The 17,927-nt window shown below is 41.6% G+C and overlaps 1 protein-coding gene across 2 annotated transcripts in view; it reads right to left on the reverse strand.

Moving 5' to 3' along the window:
* Positions 1-1,125: 1,125 nt before the first annotated feature.
* The window catches only part of LOC148017129 (small GTPase LIP1-like), a 38,071-nt gene continuing 21,269 nt past the window's right edge, over positions 1,126-17,927 (reverse strand). For both annotated transcript variants that reach the window (XM_087662442.1, XM_087662443.1), the window contains exon 8: positions 1,126-1,514. In XM_087662442.1, the coding sequence (XP_087518568.1) occupies positions 1,340-1,514 (175 nt within the window). In that variant the 3' untranslated portion in view covers positions 1,126-1,339. The remainder of the gene's footprint in view (positions 1,515-17,927) is intronic.

Consider the following 17,927-nt stretch of genomic DNA (forward strand, 5'->3'; position numbering starts at 1 on the left):
TATAGGGTTGTTTTGTATTTAGCAACTCTCGCAACTTAGAAACTAGGGTTTCTTTTACTTATGCCATTGGCACCTGAAGTGGATTGTGACTAAAATCTTTATGTGCGTCATTTTCTCGTATGTGCCTTTGAGGCATCTTAAAGGATGTTAATACAACTCTCTCTCTCTCTCTCTCTCTCTATATATATATATATATATCTATATATATATATATATATATATATATATTACAGTGAGCATTTCCTTCATACTATATATGATGAATTATTGTTCGCTTGAAATGCATGGACACCCACCTTTCACATGGGATATATATATATATATTTTTATTTATTTATTTGCCACAAGCATTTTCTTCATACTATATATGATGAATTATTGTTCACTTGAGATACATGGACACCCACCTTTTACATGGGATCAGAGATACTTTTGGCCAATTGCACACTTCCTTACATCAGTGGGAGATTGAGACTACTGGCAGATACAAATCCATCCCACCAAAGGAGTGCATATAGCAAATATCAGTTAGCACCAAGGACAAAGGAATATTATATGTGCCACTACCCAGCTTTTTACGAGGTCCAAGGTCATTCCCACTGTCTATTTAGAGAGACTACCTGATTGCATGCTATTCCTCACCCACTTTGGGTATTCTCATGAATTTGTCGCGATGTGTAAGATCTTGTGGCAAACAAAATCAAATGCTGACCCAGAGTTCTATGATGTCACACGTTCAATTTTTCTTATAAACGCCATTCATATGAGCCATTTCACCATTCTACACAATTTCACTCTTTCAAAATGACACTTTTGAACGATTCTTCCTTTTTAAACTTGTATTGGCAGAGTTCCTGTCACCCATCAGAAAACACCCCTCTGGAGGCCAATGAATGAAGTCAATTCCACAGCATCAGTCCTCTTCAGTTTATGGATGAACTATAAGGCTACAATTTATGAAGTGGACAGTTTTGGAAACTGATTACACAGTTTCTAGAACAGGGCATGAATTATGATTGCTTTATTAGAGACTGTGCAGATAATAAACAGAATTGCCAGTCTTGTAATTTTTAATACTTGGTACAAAGCAATCAAAAAATATTCCTCACTCACAAGTTACATATTGAAAAGCTGTTACCTTTATGAACAGATCTACAACGCACATTGGAAAAGAGAACCAATAAGGAAAAGAATGAAGATGCAGACATAGAAGAGCTTGATGGATGGTCTAGTCTTGGAGCCAAGAAAAAAAATGTGGAAACAGTATAGCAAGTTATTACCCTTCACTGAAAGCACCTTCCTTACGAAACCTTTTTACCACTTAACTTCCTGTTCAGGATTATAGGCCAGAACTGGAGGTCCAAGAACTTGTCCTTGACATGGAAGAACTTGACCTTGCAGCCACGTGCACCTCACTTGCTGCTAAAGGTTGCTGAGGATATGGAAATGGGGGTGGTAACAGATTGCGTTGAGCTGGTACAGGAGCAGTGTACTGTACAGATTCACCATTTGGGCTGTCATGAAGGGAAATCAAAAGCTGAAGTAAGGTCCTGAGCGGATTTATCAATAAGATAGTGATTAAAAAACCAATTTACAGACAGGTAAAGCAAAAAAGCAAAAATATCGTTTTCTCATAAAAAGTAAACACACTGATGAATAACATGTATTGTGTAGCTTGAGCCTTGGTTGGCTCTGCACCTTGCAAAATGTTGCTTCTGTCCAGCTGACACTGCTAATCAAACCAGCACTCGTGTCCTATGAAATGCGTGCATTACTCATAAGCATGTTTTCCAGAGTCACTCGATTTCCAATCGACTTGTTTTGAGAACCATTTTTGTCTCTCTTTCTCTTGAGAGGATTTTAAATGGCTCCTGCTGTATTTAGTTGTAAGTAATGTAATCAGTCATATCCATCTTTACAAGAAAAAAAGAATTGTACTCCCTCATTGTAAAAATTTGATTTGCACTAAATATGCGGTCCAAAAACAAGCTTCAAGATAAACAGGCCCAATGTGGATTACGATCTTTAAGCAGTAGTTTAATTCAACAAAAGTTACATCTCTTAGGTTTTTTGTCTTTAGCAGCTCCCTTTTGTAAGTAGTTTCTGATGAGGTCCCTTTGGGTGTCTTTTTAGTAAAGTAAGCTACTCAAGTAAAAATACTGTGTGTTGCCAAATCTCTCTCCACAAGCCATATTAAGGATATGGCTTCAAGTTGATATATACAGGCAACCACCATAATATAAGCTGGCCACACTACTGCGAAATTTCCATTCTCTGATAGAGGTGGTGCTAACAATGTACATGCAAGTCATAAGTTTAATTTCTAGCAGCTGTCAATGTGTTCTCCACATCAATTCGTGCAGAGCTAATACTCTTCTTATTCAGATTTGACACAATGGTCTAGTATGCAGGTTTTTAGATGTCCTTAAGCTTCCCCTATGAGAGTTTTGGAAACATCACCTCTGTAAGAATAAATCTGATTCTTCCACAAATCAGCAGCGGCAGAGCTTTAGAAATACTACATTGAGCTCAGCATAGCCCTTGATGTCTATATTGATCCTTCAACAGGATCAGGTCCAAAGTTTGTGCATACAAGAAGAGGAAAACCAGAAATGCATAACGGTCCAGAGTTAAGCAATAAAAAGCTTGAATTACAATGAAGAGCTCATGGGGCTGTAATGACAAATCATAAGGTCTGAACTATAACTCTAATACCAACTGTCAGAAATTGGCCGTTTCAAGTTGGATCAAACTTGAATCGTGGTAAGGAGAGACCAGCCGGATTAATGAACTTTTTTAGAACTAAAAATCTTGGGCATGATGATTACATGATTGAATCAAATTAGAACAAAATTTTCACCACACTATATAAGCAAAAGTACTCATGGACGTTATAGAATGCAAGATAATAGCCTTTCTAAAACAATGTAGGAGATGAAATAGGATAGGGTTATATAGAGACATGCATCCAAATGTGGGACATTTGGGATACTCTAGTGGAGGATTTGTTTTTCATGCTATGGCTGGTCATGGTACTACTTCTCTTGGTATACATGGCACAAACGTGTCTAGTATGCAACAAGGAATGCATGAACAAAAGTATCTAGGAATGGCCAGTGGAATGCAAATTCCCATATACAATCACATTGGAGTGGTCCCCAATATGCTAATAGGAATGTTCAGCAAAGCATTTAGCTCTCCTAGTATGTTTAGTACACAGGGGATTGGGGCTGGTCAACTAGTTGCAATGTTCAATGCTAGTCAACCTCGAATTGCAGCAAATGTACCATTTTTGCAACAATGTGAAAGTTCTAAGGATCTAGACTCTAGATGATCTCAAGGGTAAAAGGACTAGAAACTAGTGTGGGCTTTAGGACAAGTTAAAGGTAAATTTTCCATGCACTACTTGGTGAAATTTCACAAGTGTTTCACATATGCATACAAATGGATGGAAGGGGGTGACCTAGCAGATCATCCTCAGTCTTGTACTCTACCTTGATGTGTTTCAGTTGGAGCCAACTTTGGATCGGGCTCATTCAGGTTCAGTAGAGTATAGAGGGTTCTACTGAGTTAAAGAAGAAGCATTTTATATTAAACCTTTTTCAATTAGCAGAGCCCTAATAATATGCTTATTTCGCTCATTTAAACAGCCCCAAAACTATAACTAAATGTCAGAAAGAGTAAGCAAACTCCCACAGTTCGGTTGGATCCTCATCTATAAATAGATGGTGTGCTCAGTCACCTAGCATCTTAGCCATTTGATTCCAGCACCTCCACTCAGTCTATACCTTCCAATGGCTGCCAGCCCCTTCACTGCTGCCACCTGTCCTGTAGGCGCCCCATTTCCAACTGCTGCCAGTCCTCTAGAGGATTAATTCTGCTGTGTTTTGCTGCTACCAGCTGACACCCAGCATCTGGCCAGCACCCACGACCTGTCAGCTCCTGCATTTTGCTGATTTTTGCTATCGCGAGGCTGCTGGTCACCTTTTACACACTCAGGACAAACTCCTCAATTGTGTCAACCCCTGTTCTAGCCTCTCCAGCTGCCACCCTGATCAGATCCATTACTAGACAGCTGCGTATGGGGTTTGGCCCACGTTCTACTACTGTCACCCAACTCCTGGAGGTTTCCACTGCATTTATGTTGGCGCTACCCACTCTGCTCAGCTCTGACTAGTGGTTACTGCACTTGGGATCTATCTTTAGTGGATGTCACACTCTGACTTCCCCCTCAACTAGCTCCTAGGAGAGCCAGCGGCTGTTGGACAGATCTGCCTTTTGAGTATGCTACATAGACATTCATTCATTTTCTTCAGAGTTATCTTGTTCTTAAGAATGTTCATACATTCTATGTTTTCTCAATGCAAACCCTAGCATATCTTCGCATTGGTATCAGATATCCTAGCCACTCTCTCGTTTCTTTGAACCACAAGCATCACTTAGAGTGTAATGGTGAGGCTGGCCAACTCTCCACTAAAAGAAGACATACTACATTCAGGATACCTTGCGAGCCATTGTCTTCATCATAGCCAAGACTGGTGTCAAGTTCATATAATCCCTTTGAGTTATATGAAACAAAACCCTTCTTTCTTGCCCTTCTGTGTGCAAGATCCAAATTATGACTGGTATGAGTATGTTAATTTCGATATAGAAGGCTTTAGAGACAGATTTACGACTACAAGTATATTTGATCAAAACCTTCTATTTCATATGAACATGTTGTCAGTGTTAATCACTTGCAATTACCTCCCTCTCATGTTCCTAACTTAGATTCTCTTTCTTTTTCTTTCAATAGCTTAAGATTAGATTTCACATTTGCATCAAGCACACTGGGATTAGGATCTTCCATTTGTGTTCCAAGCACATTTGCTTTTTCAGTTCCATGGAAAAAGTTCCACATGTTAGCTACCTACAAGTGAATTCTGCACCCTAGTACACCGTTATCAAGAATGCCACCCACACACACCATACACTTGCACACACTCGCAAGTGAGCATATCTATCTATCGTAGGATGGCTGCATTTGGTATCCCCAAAGTGCCATTCGGATACGAACAAAACACACACACCACACAAATAGACACAAAGGAGACCTACAAAACAACAAAACAAAAAACAAATAAGATCTTATCAAAGTTCAACTTGTCCACAACACAAAAGACCACCCCAAGAAAACCATATCCTAACCAAAATTCAGCATGACCTACTCACACATGTGATTGATAGATTCATGATATACAAACATACAAGCACCTTGATCCCCGTATCAAGAAAGAAAATAAAAGAAATATATATACCATAGCCCAAACTACATCAGCGTGTGGATAACCACTAGAGAAGAGGTAGAAGGCTCAGATGTTTAGCGCCATCCTTCGCTCTCGGATGAAGGTGAGGATACTTCTTCCAACATTTCTCCTCTGATGTGTCCCCTTCCCACAGTATGGGCATGTAGGCTTCTCCGAGTTGGAGTTAGAGCCTAAAGAACTCTCCTGTCTTTTAGCCTTCGACTTCCCTTTCTTCTGCTTCCCCCCGCTCGAACCTGCAACAAAAGCTTTAGTGGAGGTGGATCCACTAGCAAACTCTTTGGCGCACTCGTCATGCTCCAAAATAAGCGGGGCAACCTCCTCCCATAGAAGCTTTTCACAAGTCCCAGATGCAAGAAGGTTGGTGTAGAAGACATCAAACCAAGGAGATGGTAGCTAAGTCAAAAGAATCATAGCCATATCCTTTGAAGAGATAATCCTACCAAGGAATGCAAGTTCATCCCTCATATCCTCCAACCTATTAATATGATCCTTCATGGAAGGAGAATCATCAACAAGCAGCATCCGTAATTTCTTCTCGGCAATAATCTAGTAGGCAGATGTCTTCTGATGCTACAAAGAAGCAAGCTTTGTCCACACTTCTGCTGCTTTTTGCAACCAGTGCACATAACTAGGACAGAATCCTATAAGCTCATAAAGAGGAAAGATCGGGCTCTAGAGTTGAGCCAATCCAATAAGGCCACACAATCCATCAATGATCCAACGATGGGATCCTCCAATGGACAGGAAATAGGGTGGGTAACACTAGTTGTTGGCCTAGGTCATTTATTTGGTTATAAGTGTTAGTTTTGGTGACACTAGAGAAGTGTTGTTTAATGGTATCTAATGCCAATATTATGGCTAAAGATGGTGCAAAGACACTTGGAAATGAAAGTTGCCTAGCCAATTTAATTATTGGCCAGTGAGATTAGTTTTTTGGACATCCAAATAATTATTAAATTAATTTTCAATATGCCCAAGCAAGACTGAAAAACATCTTTAGAGGCTGGAGAGAGGCATTTTAGTGCATTCAACTTATAGGAGGAACAGGCCAAGGACCCTGAGGATGCAGTGGGTACTAAAGGCAAAAGTTGTGTTAAGTTATGCCAACTGAGTTTTGGTGGTCAGTTGGTGCCAGGTTAGACCCTAGGACAGTTGTTTGGCCATTAAGTGTCAGTGATGACACTAGGGACTAGCATTAATTAATTAATTAATACTAGTCTAAGGGTCAACAGAGGTTGGGAACCACTCTAAGTTGCAAATGGCCTAGCCAATTTCATTACAGATGGGCATGTTTAATTTTGGGCAGGGTCAAAAGGGCTGAAATTAATTTTTAGAATTAATTAATTCTGAAAAAATAATTTAATGGCTGAAAATGCATTAGGAAGGCTGCCACTTGGCAAAACTTTCCCATGCAACTAGGAAGAAGGCTGTTGGAGGGTGGTGGAAGTGGAATTGCAGCCGTTCGAAGCTTGGTAAAGGGAGAGGAGGCAATCAGATTTGACTCTAAGAGGCGACGACGACTGATCGCGTGCCACGACAGGATAGGGGGCAACAGGATTTCTCTTCCGCCTCAAGAGAGGCGGCGGTAGAAGAGGAGAGCTTGCCAGCCGAGCTACCGTTTTACCCCCCTTTTGAAGCTGTTGGTGCCATCAAATTTGTCATCAGAGCTACGAATCAAAAGATACATTTCAACTAATTTTCTCTCTCTCTACAGCATTTTCTCATCTCCTCCAATCTATGCTCAAGCATTCTCAGTAATTCTCAGCCATTGGTAGCAGAGTACAGCTAAATTTGGTGGACAGCAGAGAGTTTACTGCTGTAAACCCTAAATTACAGCAGTAATTAGGGTTTAGCAGTCACCTTGGGACCCATGCCATTAGTCAAAGGCATTGCGCACTGAAATCAGCACCGGAAATTCGTGGAATTGTGAGGATTTCAGATGCCAGCCCATCTATTGTGAATTTGGAGCAACATTTGACTAATTGGGGTTCCATTAGAGCAAGTCCTGGGCAAAAATCAAGGAGCAATTTGCCCAAATGCTTTGCTGATTATTGGAACAGCAAGGGGCTTTTGAATCAGCCAAGGAGATCGTGAAATCTCAGCTTGTAATTTATCCATCAACAATTGAAATTAAAGAAATACCGAAAGGGGCACCAGTTTTGGGGCCAACAAGGTGTCCACTATCCAAGTTTATGAAGCTAAGTGAGCATTTCAGTTTATGTTCATTTGCTAATTGCTGTAATTAAGTGCTTAATCAGGTTAAACCACCCTATCCAAGAAGGAAGGCTGGTTTCATGGTTCAATTGCCAAGATAATCACTCAATCTCTTGATTTGGTGAGCCCGAGGCACCTGATTGCAAGCCAAAGCTTTGTGCTAGTGCTGATTTTTGTGCTCAGCTGAGAAATTACAGCAACATGTCTTCATACAGTGAGATGGAATCAAGCAGTGATGATGCCTCTCTGTATGGACATTCTCATGGGAATGAAGAAAATGCAATGCCTAATCTTGGACAAGGCTCTCATGATGGAAAACAAGCTGAAAATGTTGCTGTTGGGCAAGATGCAGGGCCTTCAAGCTGTCTTGAGGTAGATGACCGGCAAAATGAAGAGGAATTTGATGACCAGTTCAAGAATCGGATGAGGACAGCAGCAAATCTCTTTGCTGAATTGGCAAAGGATCCTCAATTCACCCGATTTTTGAATGCTCCAAAGAATGACAGCAAGGGCAAGAAGAAGAAGTCAACTTCTACACCTTCGGGACAACAAGGTGCACCGAAGGTAGTGCCAAATCCTTCACTTGAAGCTCCTAAAGAGGCCAATGAAGCTAAACAGTTGGTACCTATGGGGCAAGGAATGCAAATGCAAGGCCATTATGGAAGTGCCAATCCAATGGATTTTGGACAGCCGGGCATGCATGCTATGATGGGGCAGCTAGGATACTTTGGTGGTAGTACGATTTTTCATGCAATGGTTGGCCAAGGGCCGCATATGGGAATGCATGGCACAAATCCCTATGGTATACAGCAGCCAATGCATGGTGTGCAAGGCCCATTGTATTCGGGTATGGCTAGAAATGTGCAAAACCCTATGTATGGTAGCATTGGCTTGATACCTGGGGCACAAAGTGGAATATTTGGCAATGCATTTGCACCCCTGAATGCTTATGGGGCTCAAGGAATAACTGTTGGTCATCCCAAATGCTTCATTTGGGCTTGGTCATGATGTAAATACAGCAAATGCACCCTTTTTGCAGCAGCCAGTCTATGACAACTTGACTCCCAAAGGGGAAGCAAAGGACTATGATGAGGGTGGAAAAACAGTAAAGTTTGAGTCCTTCACTAGTACACAAGATAGGCTGAAAGCTTTGACCTTCATTCAGCAGTTTGATGCAGTCTATTCAGGGGAAAACTTCACCGAATCCTCTAAGATTCGAAAGGCAGCCACTTTCTTGAAGGGGAATGCATTGCAGTGGTGGTCCACGCTCTTGATGCAAGGTAGAGCACCGTCAACATGGGTACAATTCAAGAAAATGTTTGCATCGAATTGGTTAACTAGTACCTTTGAGGTGGACATCATGACAGCGGGAATAAGCTTGATGCAAAGGAATGTAAGAATTTAGAGCAATACAATAAGAAGTTTAGGGATGCATTGCTGCCCGTCACTTCTTATTGTGCCGTACCCCTTCATAAGCAAGTGAAAAAATATGTATGCGGGTTGCCCAAAGGAATCAAGGATTTTTGCATAAAATCCACCATATCTAGCATGTTTCAGCTCATAGAGACTGCTGCTACAGTCGATGCTTTGCTGCGTGGAAAGGATTCGGGCTTCCAAGAGAGCGGGGAGAAGCCGAATAAAAAGTTGTTTAAGGCTGAGAAAAGGGACATATTTGAAAACCAGCCTGAAAAGAGGCCAAAACAGCAAAGAAAGGGCTCGAAAACATTGGCACAACGTAGGGAATTGATGGCTGCAAATAAATGCTTTATTTGTGAATAGGAGGGTCATATTGCAAAGAACTGTCCCAATAGGCAGCAAGCTGCAAAATCAGAAAATCAAGGAGATCCTAAGGATAAAAGGCCCAAAACATCAGTGGGATTGGTACCCGATGTTGTTAGTAATCAGCCCAATGATGATGCTACTGAGTTGTGTAGAGCATGGGGCAAAATTAGGAATCAGCATGCATTGATCTTCTTTGATAATGGTGCACGAACCAACTTCATCTCTACTAACATGGCAGCCCGTCTAGGCATCAAAGAGGATGAGATGGGAGCCATGGGGGAAGTTGGAATGGCATGTAAGGGTCATGCAGAACCTGTCACACCACTCATTGGAAAGCTTCAGTTGCACATATAGGGATATGTGAACAGCGAAGAGTTTTACATTGCTCCGCTTGAGGGTTGTGATGTGTTGCTTGGTATGCCACGGTGCCACCGTATGCATGCAGTGATTGATTCATATGCAAAAGAGATCACTATTCAACATAAGGGAAAGACACTCACACTTGATGTAAAGTTGAAAGGGGAATCTGTCCTTGTTGTATCTATAGCTGCTATTTCTAAAGTAATGAAAAATCATCTTTCAGCAGCGTATTTAGTTTTTGCTAAGAATAAGGATGATAGTGAGAATGTTGGGAATATGTCTAAATTAGAGAAAGATCGCATATCATTTCTGAAAATGTATGCTAATTGCTTCTCTCAGTCACTTCCATGGTAGCTACCACCTGAAAGACCCAAAGATCATGGCATAGACCTTATCCCTAGAAATAGCCCTCCTAATAAACCACCCTATAGAGTCAGTGCAATCCAACAGGAAGAGATTATGAGTCAAGTAAATGAGCTATTAGAAAAAGGGCTCATTCAGCCTAGCTCATCTCCTTTCTGTTCTCCAATGCTTTTGGTACAGAAAAAGGATGGTTCATGGCGTATGTGCATTGACTATCGTGCTTTGAACAAGATCACGATAAAGAACCGCTTTCCGATCTCTCGGATCGATGATGTTATGGATAGATTGCAGGGGGCAGCAATATTCAGCCATATAGATTTGAAAAGTGGGTATCATCAGATACGCATTAGACTGGAGGATGTGCCTAAGACAGCTTTCAAGTTATCTTTTGGGTTATATGAATTTCTTATCATGCCTTTTGAACTTGCAAATGCTCCTACCACTTTTAATCGGATGATGGATCGCATCTTTCGACCACATAGAGCATTTGTGGATACTTTCTTTGATGACATGATTGTCTATTCAAAGAATGAGACGGAGCATAGAAAGCACTTGGACATTGTTTTCAATGAGCTACGTAAGCATAGACTGGTTATCAATGACAAGAAGAGTGAATTCTTTTTGCATGAAATCCACTTCTTGGGACATATTGCATCGGCTAATAGTATTCGTATGGACCCTGCTAAGGTTGAAGCAATACGTTCATGGCCAGCTTTGAAGAATGTTCATGAGATCCGCAGCTTCTTGGGTTTATGTTCTTACTATAGGAAGTATGTATACGGGTTTACTGAAATTGCATCTCCATTGCATGCTTTGCAAAAGAAAGATGTGCCATTTAGATGGACGGCAGTGGAAATTTCAGCATTTGAAAAGTTGAAGGAAAAAATGACTTCAGATCCTGTGCTTGTGTTGCCTGATCTAAGGAAGTCATTTGTGGTTCAGTGTAATGCATGTGGTAACAGCATTGGGGCTGTCCTTATGTAAGATAGCCAAGTTGTGGCTTATGAGAGCCAAATTCTCCACGGTGTAGAGAGGAATTTACAGGTTTATGAGAAAGAGCTCTTGGCTCTAATTCATACACTGTCTACGTGGAAACATTATTTGTTGGGGGCTGATTTTACAGTGCAGACAGACCATCAGACTTTGAGGTACTTTCTGACGCAAACAAAGTTGTCAAAGAAGCATATGAGATGGTCAAATTTTCTCTCTATGTTTCATTTTCAGATTGTACACATTGATGGTAAAAAGAATGTTGTGGCTAATGCACTATCACATAAGCCACAAATTTCAGCCGTCACTATGGTTTATCACACTGAGTTGGATGCCATGAAAGAGCAATATACTGAAATTTTGAGATGCTTTAGTCTTGCTAGTAACAATTGATTAAGTTATTAATCAAATGTGCAAGGTTGTTTAGCACATGTGATGCACATGGCAGTTATTTCATGGGAATGGGCCAAGGACTCCGAGGATGCAATGGGTGCTAAAGGCAAAAGTTGTGTTGAGTTATGCCAACTAGGTTTTGGTGGTTAGTTGGTGCCAGGTTGGACCCTAGGACAATTGTTTGGCCATTAAGTGTCAGTGGTGACACTAGGGACTAGCATTAATTAATTAATTAATGCTAGTCTAAGGGTCAACAGAGGATGGGAACCACTCCAAGTTGCAAATGGCCTAGCCAATTTCATTACAGATGGGCATGTTTAATTTTGGACAGGGTCAAAAGGGTTGAAATTAATTTTCAGAACTAATTAATTCTGAAAAATTAATTTAATGACTGAAAATGCATCAAGAAGGCTACCACTTGGCAAAACTTTCCCATGCAACTAGGAAGAAGGCTGTTGGGGAGGATGGTGAAAGTGGAATTGCAGCCGTTCGGAGATTGATAAAGGGAGAGGAGGCGATCAAATTTGACTCTGAGAGGCGACGACGACTAATCGCGCGCCGCGATAGAACAGGGGGCAGCAGGATTTCTCTTCCACCTCAAGAGAGGCGGCAGTAGAAAAGGAGGGCTCGCCGGCCGAGCTGGTGTTTTATCTTCCTTTTGAAGCTGTTGGTGCCATCAGATTTGTCATCAGAGCTACGAATCAAAAGATACATTTCAGCTGATTTTCTCTCTCTACAGCATTCTCTCATCTCCTCCAGTCTATGCTCAAGTATTCTCCTTCGTATGCAGGACATAGAGGTATTGATGCCACAGTCAAGGCAGTGGAGCATTTCTTTTATTGGCCAGCTTCGAGGCATGATGCAGAGCAGTATGTTAGGGCATGCATCATATGTCAGAAGGTAAAGCATGATAGGCAAAAGATGCCGGGCTTGTTGCAGGCCTTGCCTATTCAAGATAGGCCTTGGCAGAGCATTGGTATGGACTTTATCTTTGAGCTTCCTAGGACACCTACAAGGAATGATAGGATATGGACTATTATTTGCAGGTTTAGCAAACAAGCCCATTTCATTCCGGTGAGGAAGAAGATAAAGGTTGATCATATGGCACGATTATTTATGCAACACATTTTCAAGTATCATGGTATGCCTAAGTTGATCATCGATGATCGAGACCCTCGGATGACCAATCTATTCTAGAAGGGGTTGTTTGAGAATATGGGTACCACGCTGAAATTCTCATCATCCTTCCATCCGCAGACAAATGGTCAGTCTGAGGAAGCAAATTCCACAGTGTTGGATCTTTTGAGGTGCTATGTTTCAGACCACAAGACATAGTGGGAGCAGTATTTGCCATTGGTTGAGTTTGCATACAATAATACGGTGCATAGTTCCACTGGCAAGGCTTCATTTGAGGTGGTTGAGGGTGGCAAGAAGGTTCCACCTATTTTGCACACTAAGGATAAGATCTTTGAGGCTGATCGCTATGTGGAAAGCTTGGATGTAGCCTATGCAAAAATAAAGTATGCACTTCAGAGATCACAGGACAAGCAAAAGCGGACAGCTGATCACCATAGACGTGCTTTGCAGTTTGTAGAGGGCGATTATGTATTGCTGCGTTTCAAAAAGGCGAGGCTGAAAAAGATGAAGGGAAGAGAGAGGTTGTATCCGAAGTTAAGCATGAGATACTATGGGCCCTTTCAAGTGTTGGAAAATATCAGCAATGTTACATATCAGCTGAAATTACCTCCACATTGGCGGATACACAATGCCTTTCATGTCAGTTTGTTGAGACCTTTTCGTGGTAATGTGCCAAAAGATGTATTTATTGAAATTCAGCCAGAGGGTGACGAACTAGATGAGATCTTGGTACCCGAGCAGATTTTGGCACATAAGGAAAGAAAGGTCAAATATAAAGTTTCCAGAAGATATTTGGTGAAGTTTCAAAACTATTCACCAATGGATGCAAAATGGATGGAAGAGGATGACTTGGCAAACCATTCTCAGTTGTTGCAACTTTATCTCGATGCCTTCCAGTTAGAGCCGACTTTGGATCGGGCTTACTCACGTTCAGCAGAGCGGGGGTCCGGAGCATTGCCTGATACTCGAGGGGAACCTCCACATTGGCGGATATACAATGCCTTTCATGTCAGTTTGTTGAGACCTTTTCGTGGTAATGTGCCAAAAGATGTATTTATTGAAATTCAGCCAGAGGGTGACGAACTAGATGAGATCTTGGTACCCGAGCAGATTTTGGCACATAAGGAAAGAAAGGTCAAATATAAAGTTTCCAGAAGATATTTGGTGAAGTTTCAAAACTATTCACCAATGGATGCAAAATGGATGGAAGAGGATGACTTGGCAAACCATTCTCAGTTGTTGCAACTTTATCTCGATGCCTTCCAATTAGAGCCGACTTTGGATCGGGCTTACTCACGTTCAGCAGAGCGGGGGTCCGGAGCATTGCCTGATACTCGAGGGGAAGGTAGCACTTTCACTCCACCGGTTTTGGACAGCTCTCGTATGTAGTGGATCTCGGATGTATTCAACATGCATCCAAGGTACTGTGCTGACAATATGTCTGCCATGAGGTCACTACTCGGTGTACTAGTCACTGTGAGATACATGTATATGAGTATGGTTGTCACCGCGGCTCTGAGACTATACTTATGCATGAGTTTTTGGACGACTTTGGCATAAGTTTTTGCCTCGGTTTTGAGATCAATTTCTGATTAGTTTCAGCTCAGTTTTTGCATCAATTTCTGATCAGTTTTTTTTTACCATCAGCTTGTGATCAGTTTCGAGTGACATTTGCAGCCATTTGTGATCAGTTCTCATATCAGTCCATGATCAGTTTATGATCAGGTCATGCTCAGTTTTTAATGGTTTACAGCTGATTCCATGGACAGCCACATGTAAACGGATGTCATTGATAGTTTCAGCCATGGTTTATGCTGAGAATATGCTTTACTGTGGTTTTGAAGTCAGAATGGTTGAGAAACATGAGTTATGGATGCATCCAATGGATTCTAGCAACAGTTTTGAACTGTTTTTCAGTTTTCTATTATGTTTTGCTGGCTGGAAATTTTCAATAAGTTTTGCGCATATGCAACGGTTCGACAACAATGGCCAATATTGTGATGACTATCATACCAAATTGAAATTCCAGTGCAATATACTTTTCCTTTGGCCCAATGCAGTGCAATGGAGGACGATTGCAAGATTTTCAAGGGGGAGGTCTGTCATGGGGACGTGAAATTTTGAGATGCTTTAGTCTTGCTAGTATTGATTAAGTTATTAATCAAATGTGCAAGGTTGTTTAGCATGTGATGCACATGGCAGTTATTTCATGGGAACGGGCCAAGGACCCCGAGGATGCAGTGGGTGCTAAAGGCAAAAGTTGTGTTAAGTTATGCCAACTGGGTTTTGGTGGTCAGTTGGTGCCAGGTTGGAACCTAGGACAATTGTTTGGCCATTAAGTGTTAGTGATGACACTAGGGACTAGCATTAATTAATTAATTAATGCTAGTCTAAGGGTCAACAGAGGTTGGGAACCACTCCAAGTTGCAAATGGCCTAGCCAATTTCATTACAGATGGGCATGTTTAATTTTGGGTAGGGTCAAAAGGGCTGAAATTAATTTTTAGAATTAATTAATTCTAAAAAATTAATTTAATGGCTGAAAATGCATTAGGAAGGCTGCTACTTGGCAAAACTTTCCCATGCAACTAGGAAGAAGGCTGTTGGAGGGTGGTGGAAGTGGAATTGCAGCTGTTCGGAGCTTGGTAGAGGGAGAGGAGGTGATCAGATTTGACTCTGAGAGGCGACGACGACTGATCGCGTGCCGCGACAGGATAGGGGGCAGCAGGATTTCTCTTCCGCCTCAAGAGAGGCAGCGGTAGAAGAGGAGGGCTCGCCGGCCGAGCTAGTGTTTTACCCCCCTTTTGAAGCTGTTGGTGCCATCAGATTTGTCATCAAAGCTACGAATCAAAAGATACATTTCAGCTGATTTTCTCTCTCTCTACAGCATTCTCTCATCTTCTCCAGTCTGCTCAAGCATTCTCAATAATTCTCGGCCATTGGTAGCAGAGTACAACCAAATTCGGTGAATAGTAGAGAGTTTACTACTGTAAACCCTAAATTACAACAGTAATTAGGGTTTAACAATCACCTTGGGACCCGTGCCATCAGTCAAAGGCATTGTGCATTGAAATCAGCACCGGAAATTCGTGGAATTGTGAGGATTTTAGATGCCAGCCCATTTATTGTGAATTTGGGGCAGCATTTGACCAGTTGGGGTTCCATTAGAGCAAGTCCTGGGTGAAAATCAAGGGGCAATTTACCCAAATGCTTTGCTGATTATTGGAACAGCAAGGGGCTTTTGAATCAGCCAAGGAGATCGTGAAATCTCGGCTTGTAATTTATCCATCAACAATTGAAATTAAAGAAATACCGAAAGGGGCGCCATTTTTGGGGCCAACAGGGTGTCCATTGTCCAAGTTTATGAAGGTAAGTGAGCATTTCAGTTTATGTTCATTTGCTAATTGCTGTAATTAAGTGCTTAATCAGGTTAAACCGCCCTATCCGAGAAGAAAGGTTGGTTTCAAAGGTCAACAGAACAAGGCTTTTGTGAGACATGGAGAGAACGGGGAGGAGAGAGTTCCTGAACAAATGGGCTAGGTGACCTCGGTTCTTCATGATCTGCGCGATAATCTTGCCACCATTCGAAGGACTGCATAGAATGCTCCTCGTTTGTATCATCAAATCTGCGAAAATGGTGGTAAGACATTTTCAAAATCCTATAAGACACCCACAAGAAGTTTGTGTTTTGGTGGTAGACAGACCAAAACAAGAGAAAACAATTACAGGATCACAAGGAAGTCGATGTAGAGGATCCATTTGGGGAAGAAATATAATCGTTTGCACAAAGAAGTTGTCGCCTTCAAGAAGAAAGCTACATTTTTAACAAGACGTAAATGTGGATGCCCTCCTTTGCAAGAATCAGGGACTCTCCATCTCTCTCAGACAATAATACCATGCTCTGATACCATGTAAGAGTGCACAACAGAAGAGAAATACAAACACAAAGAGAAGCACGCAGAGAGAGAGAGAGAGAGAGAGAGAGAGAGAGAGAGAGGATGAAGGAAGAATACTACACTCATTGAAGAAGAATGCTGATACAATGATGATGGACTAATCAGTCCCTGCATGTAGCCCAAAGCGTCAGTGAGGGCATCGGATTAGACTGATGACGATGGCAGCACCAAGCGCATTGGAGTGTGCACCTGCAAAGGGAAGACTGTGTGTGTTTGCCAAGTGGGAAGGTTGGCTATAAATAGCCAAAAATTCCCAAATATGGCTCATTTGGGGAGGCCATAAATGTTGGCTGACCAATAATAAATGTTGATCAATGACAAATAAAATGCCAGAAAAATAGAGGTGATCCTCAAAAAATCCCAAATGACAATGACAATGTCCAGCAGGTGTAGGTAATAGACTGTGGAAAGCAATAACTGCCCAAGAAATGTAGACAAAACCCCAACTGGAGGAGAAAATACACTAAAAGGCAATAAATTGAGTGCTCTAGAATCAACTACCTCCTCCATCAAAACAAGTGATAGACACGTCAAAGCTCCTAAAGTCCTCATCTGACTCAAACTGAGACTCACAAGCAGGAGATAACAAGGCATGACAAACATGACTACTAGCAATAGTGACAAAAGCCCAAAGATCAAAGGTATCAAGAATACACTCCACTTTGCAAGACCAAAGGGAGTAATTTGATCCGTCCAAAAGGTCTTCTTTGGGTAGAGAAGGCAGAATGAGCTATACAAAAGGTGCCATCATACGCATCCTAGGGCCAAAAGGACAAGCCCTATGATCACCCCACCTATTAGAGAGAGTATAATAGACAACCCTATCAAATCTTCGCAATGATCACACCGCCTATTAGAGGGAGTATAAATAGACAACTCATCTAAATCATCAAAGCCTTGGAACCTGTGATATTCCATGTCCCTAGACCTGCAAACACACTAAATCTACTATATTTGACTGTAGAAGAGCCCAAGCAGAGAGAATAATCAGCTACACTTGCAAGAAATCAGTTATAGATGGTTGGCGTTTGTTGAAAGCACCTATGAAATGCAGCAAATCTGTGTTTTCTGCAACAAACAACAAGCTGAAATTTTCTGTTTTCAGTAGTAGGGTGGTCTTCTCTAAAGGAAACCTCCATGTCCTCACTTGGGCGATGATAGTGAGTGCACAACAAAAGAGGAACATGAACACGATAGAAAAGGAGAAGAATGCTGAATACAATGACGGACTGATCAATCTATGCATGCAGCCCAAAGTGTCAACAAGGACACCAGGTCAGGCTGAAAAATGATGACAGCACCAGAGATGGAGATGGAGTGTCCAACCAGCAGCACCTGCAAAAGACAGAAGATGAATGAATCTCTCTGCTCCCAAGTGGCCATAAATAGCCAACAATCACCAAAATTGGCCGACCTACCTAAAATGG

This window comes from Lygodium microphyllum, chromosome 22 (genome assembly GCF_053477565.2).
Source record: "Lygodium microphyllum isolate KBCC chromosome 22, Lygodium_microphyllum_v1.1.10, whole genome shotgun sequence".
NCBI classification, from domain to species: Eukaryota; Viridiplantae; Streptophyta; class Polypodiopsida; order Schizaeales; family Lygodiaceae; genus Lygodium; species Lygodium microphyllum.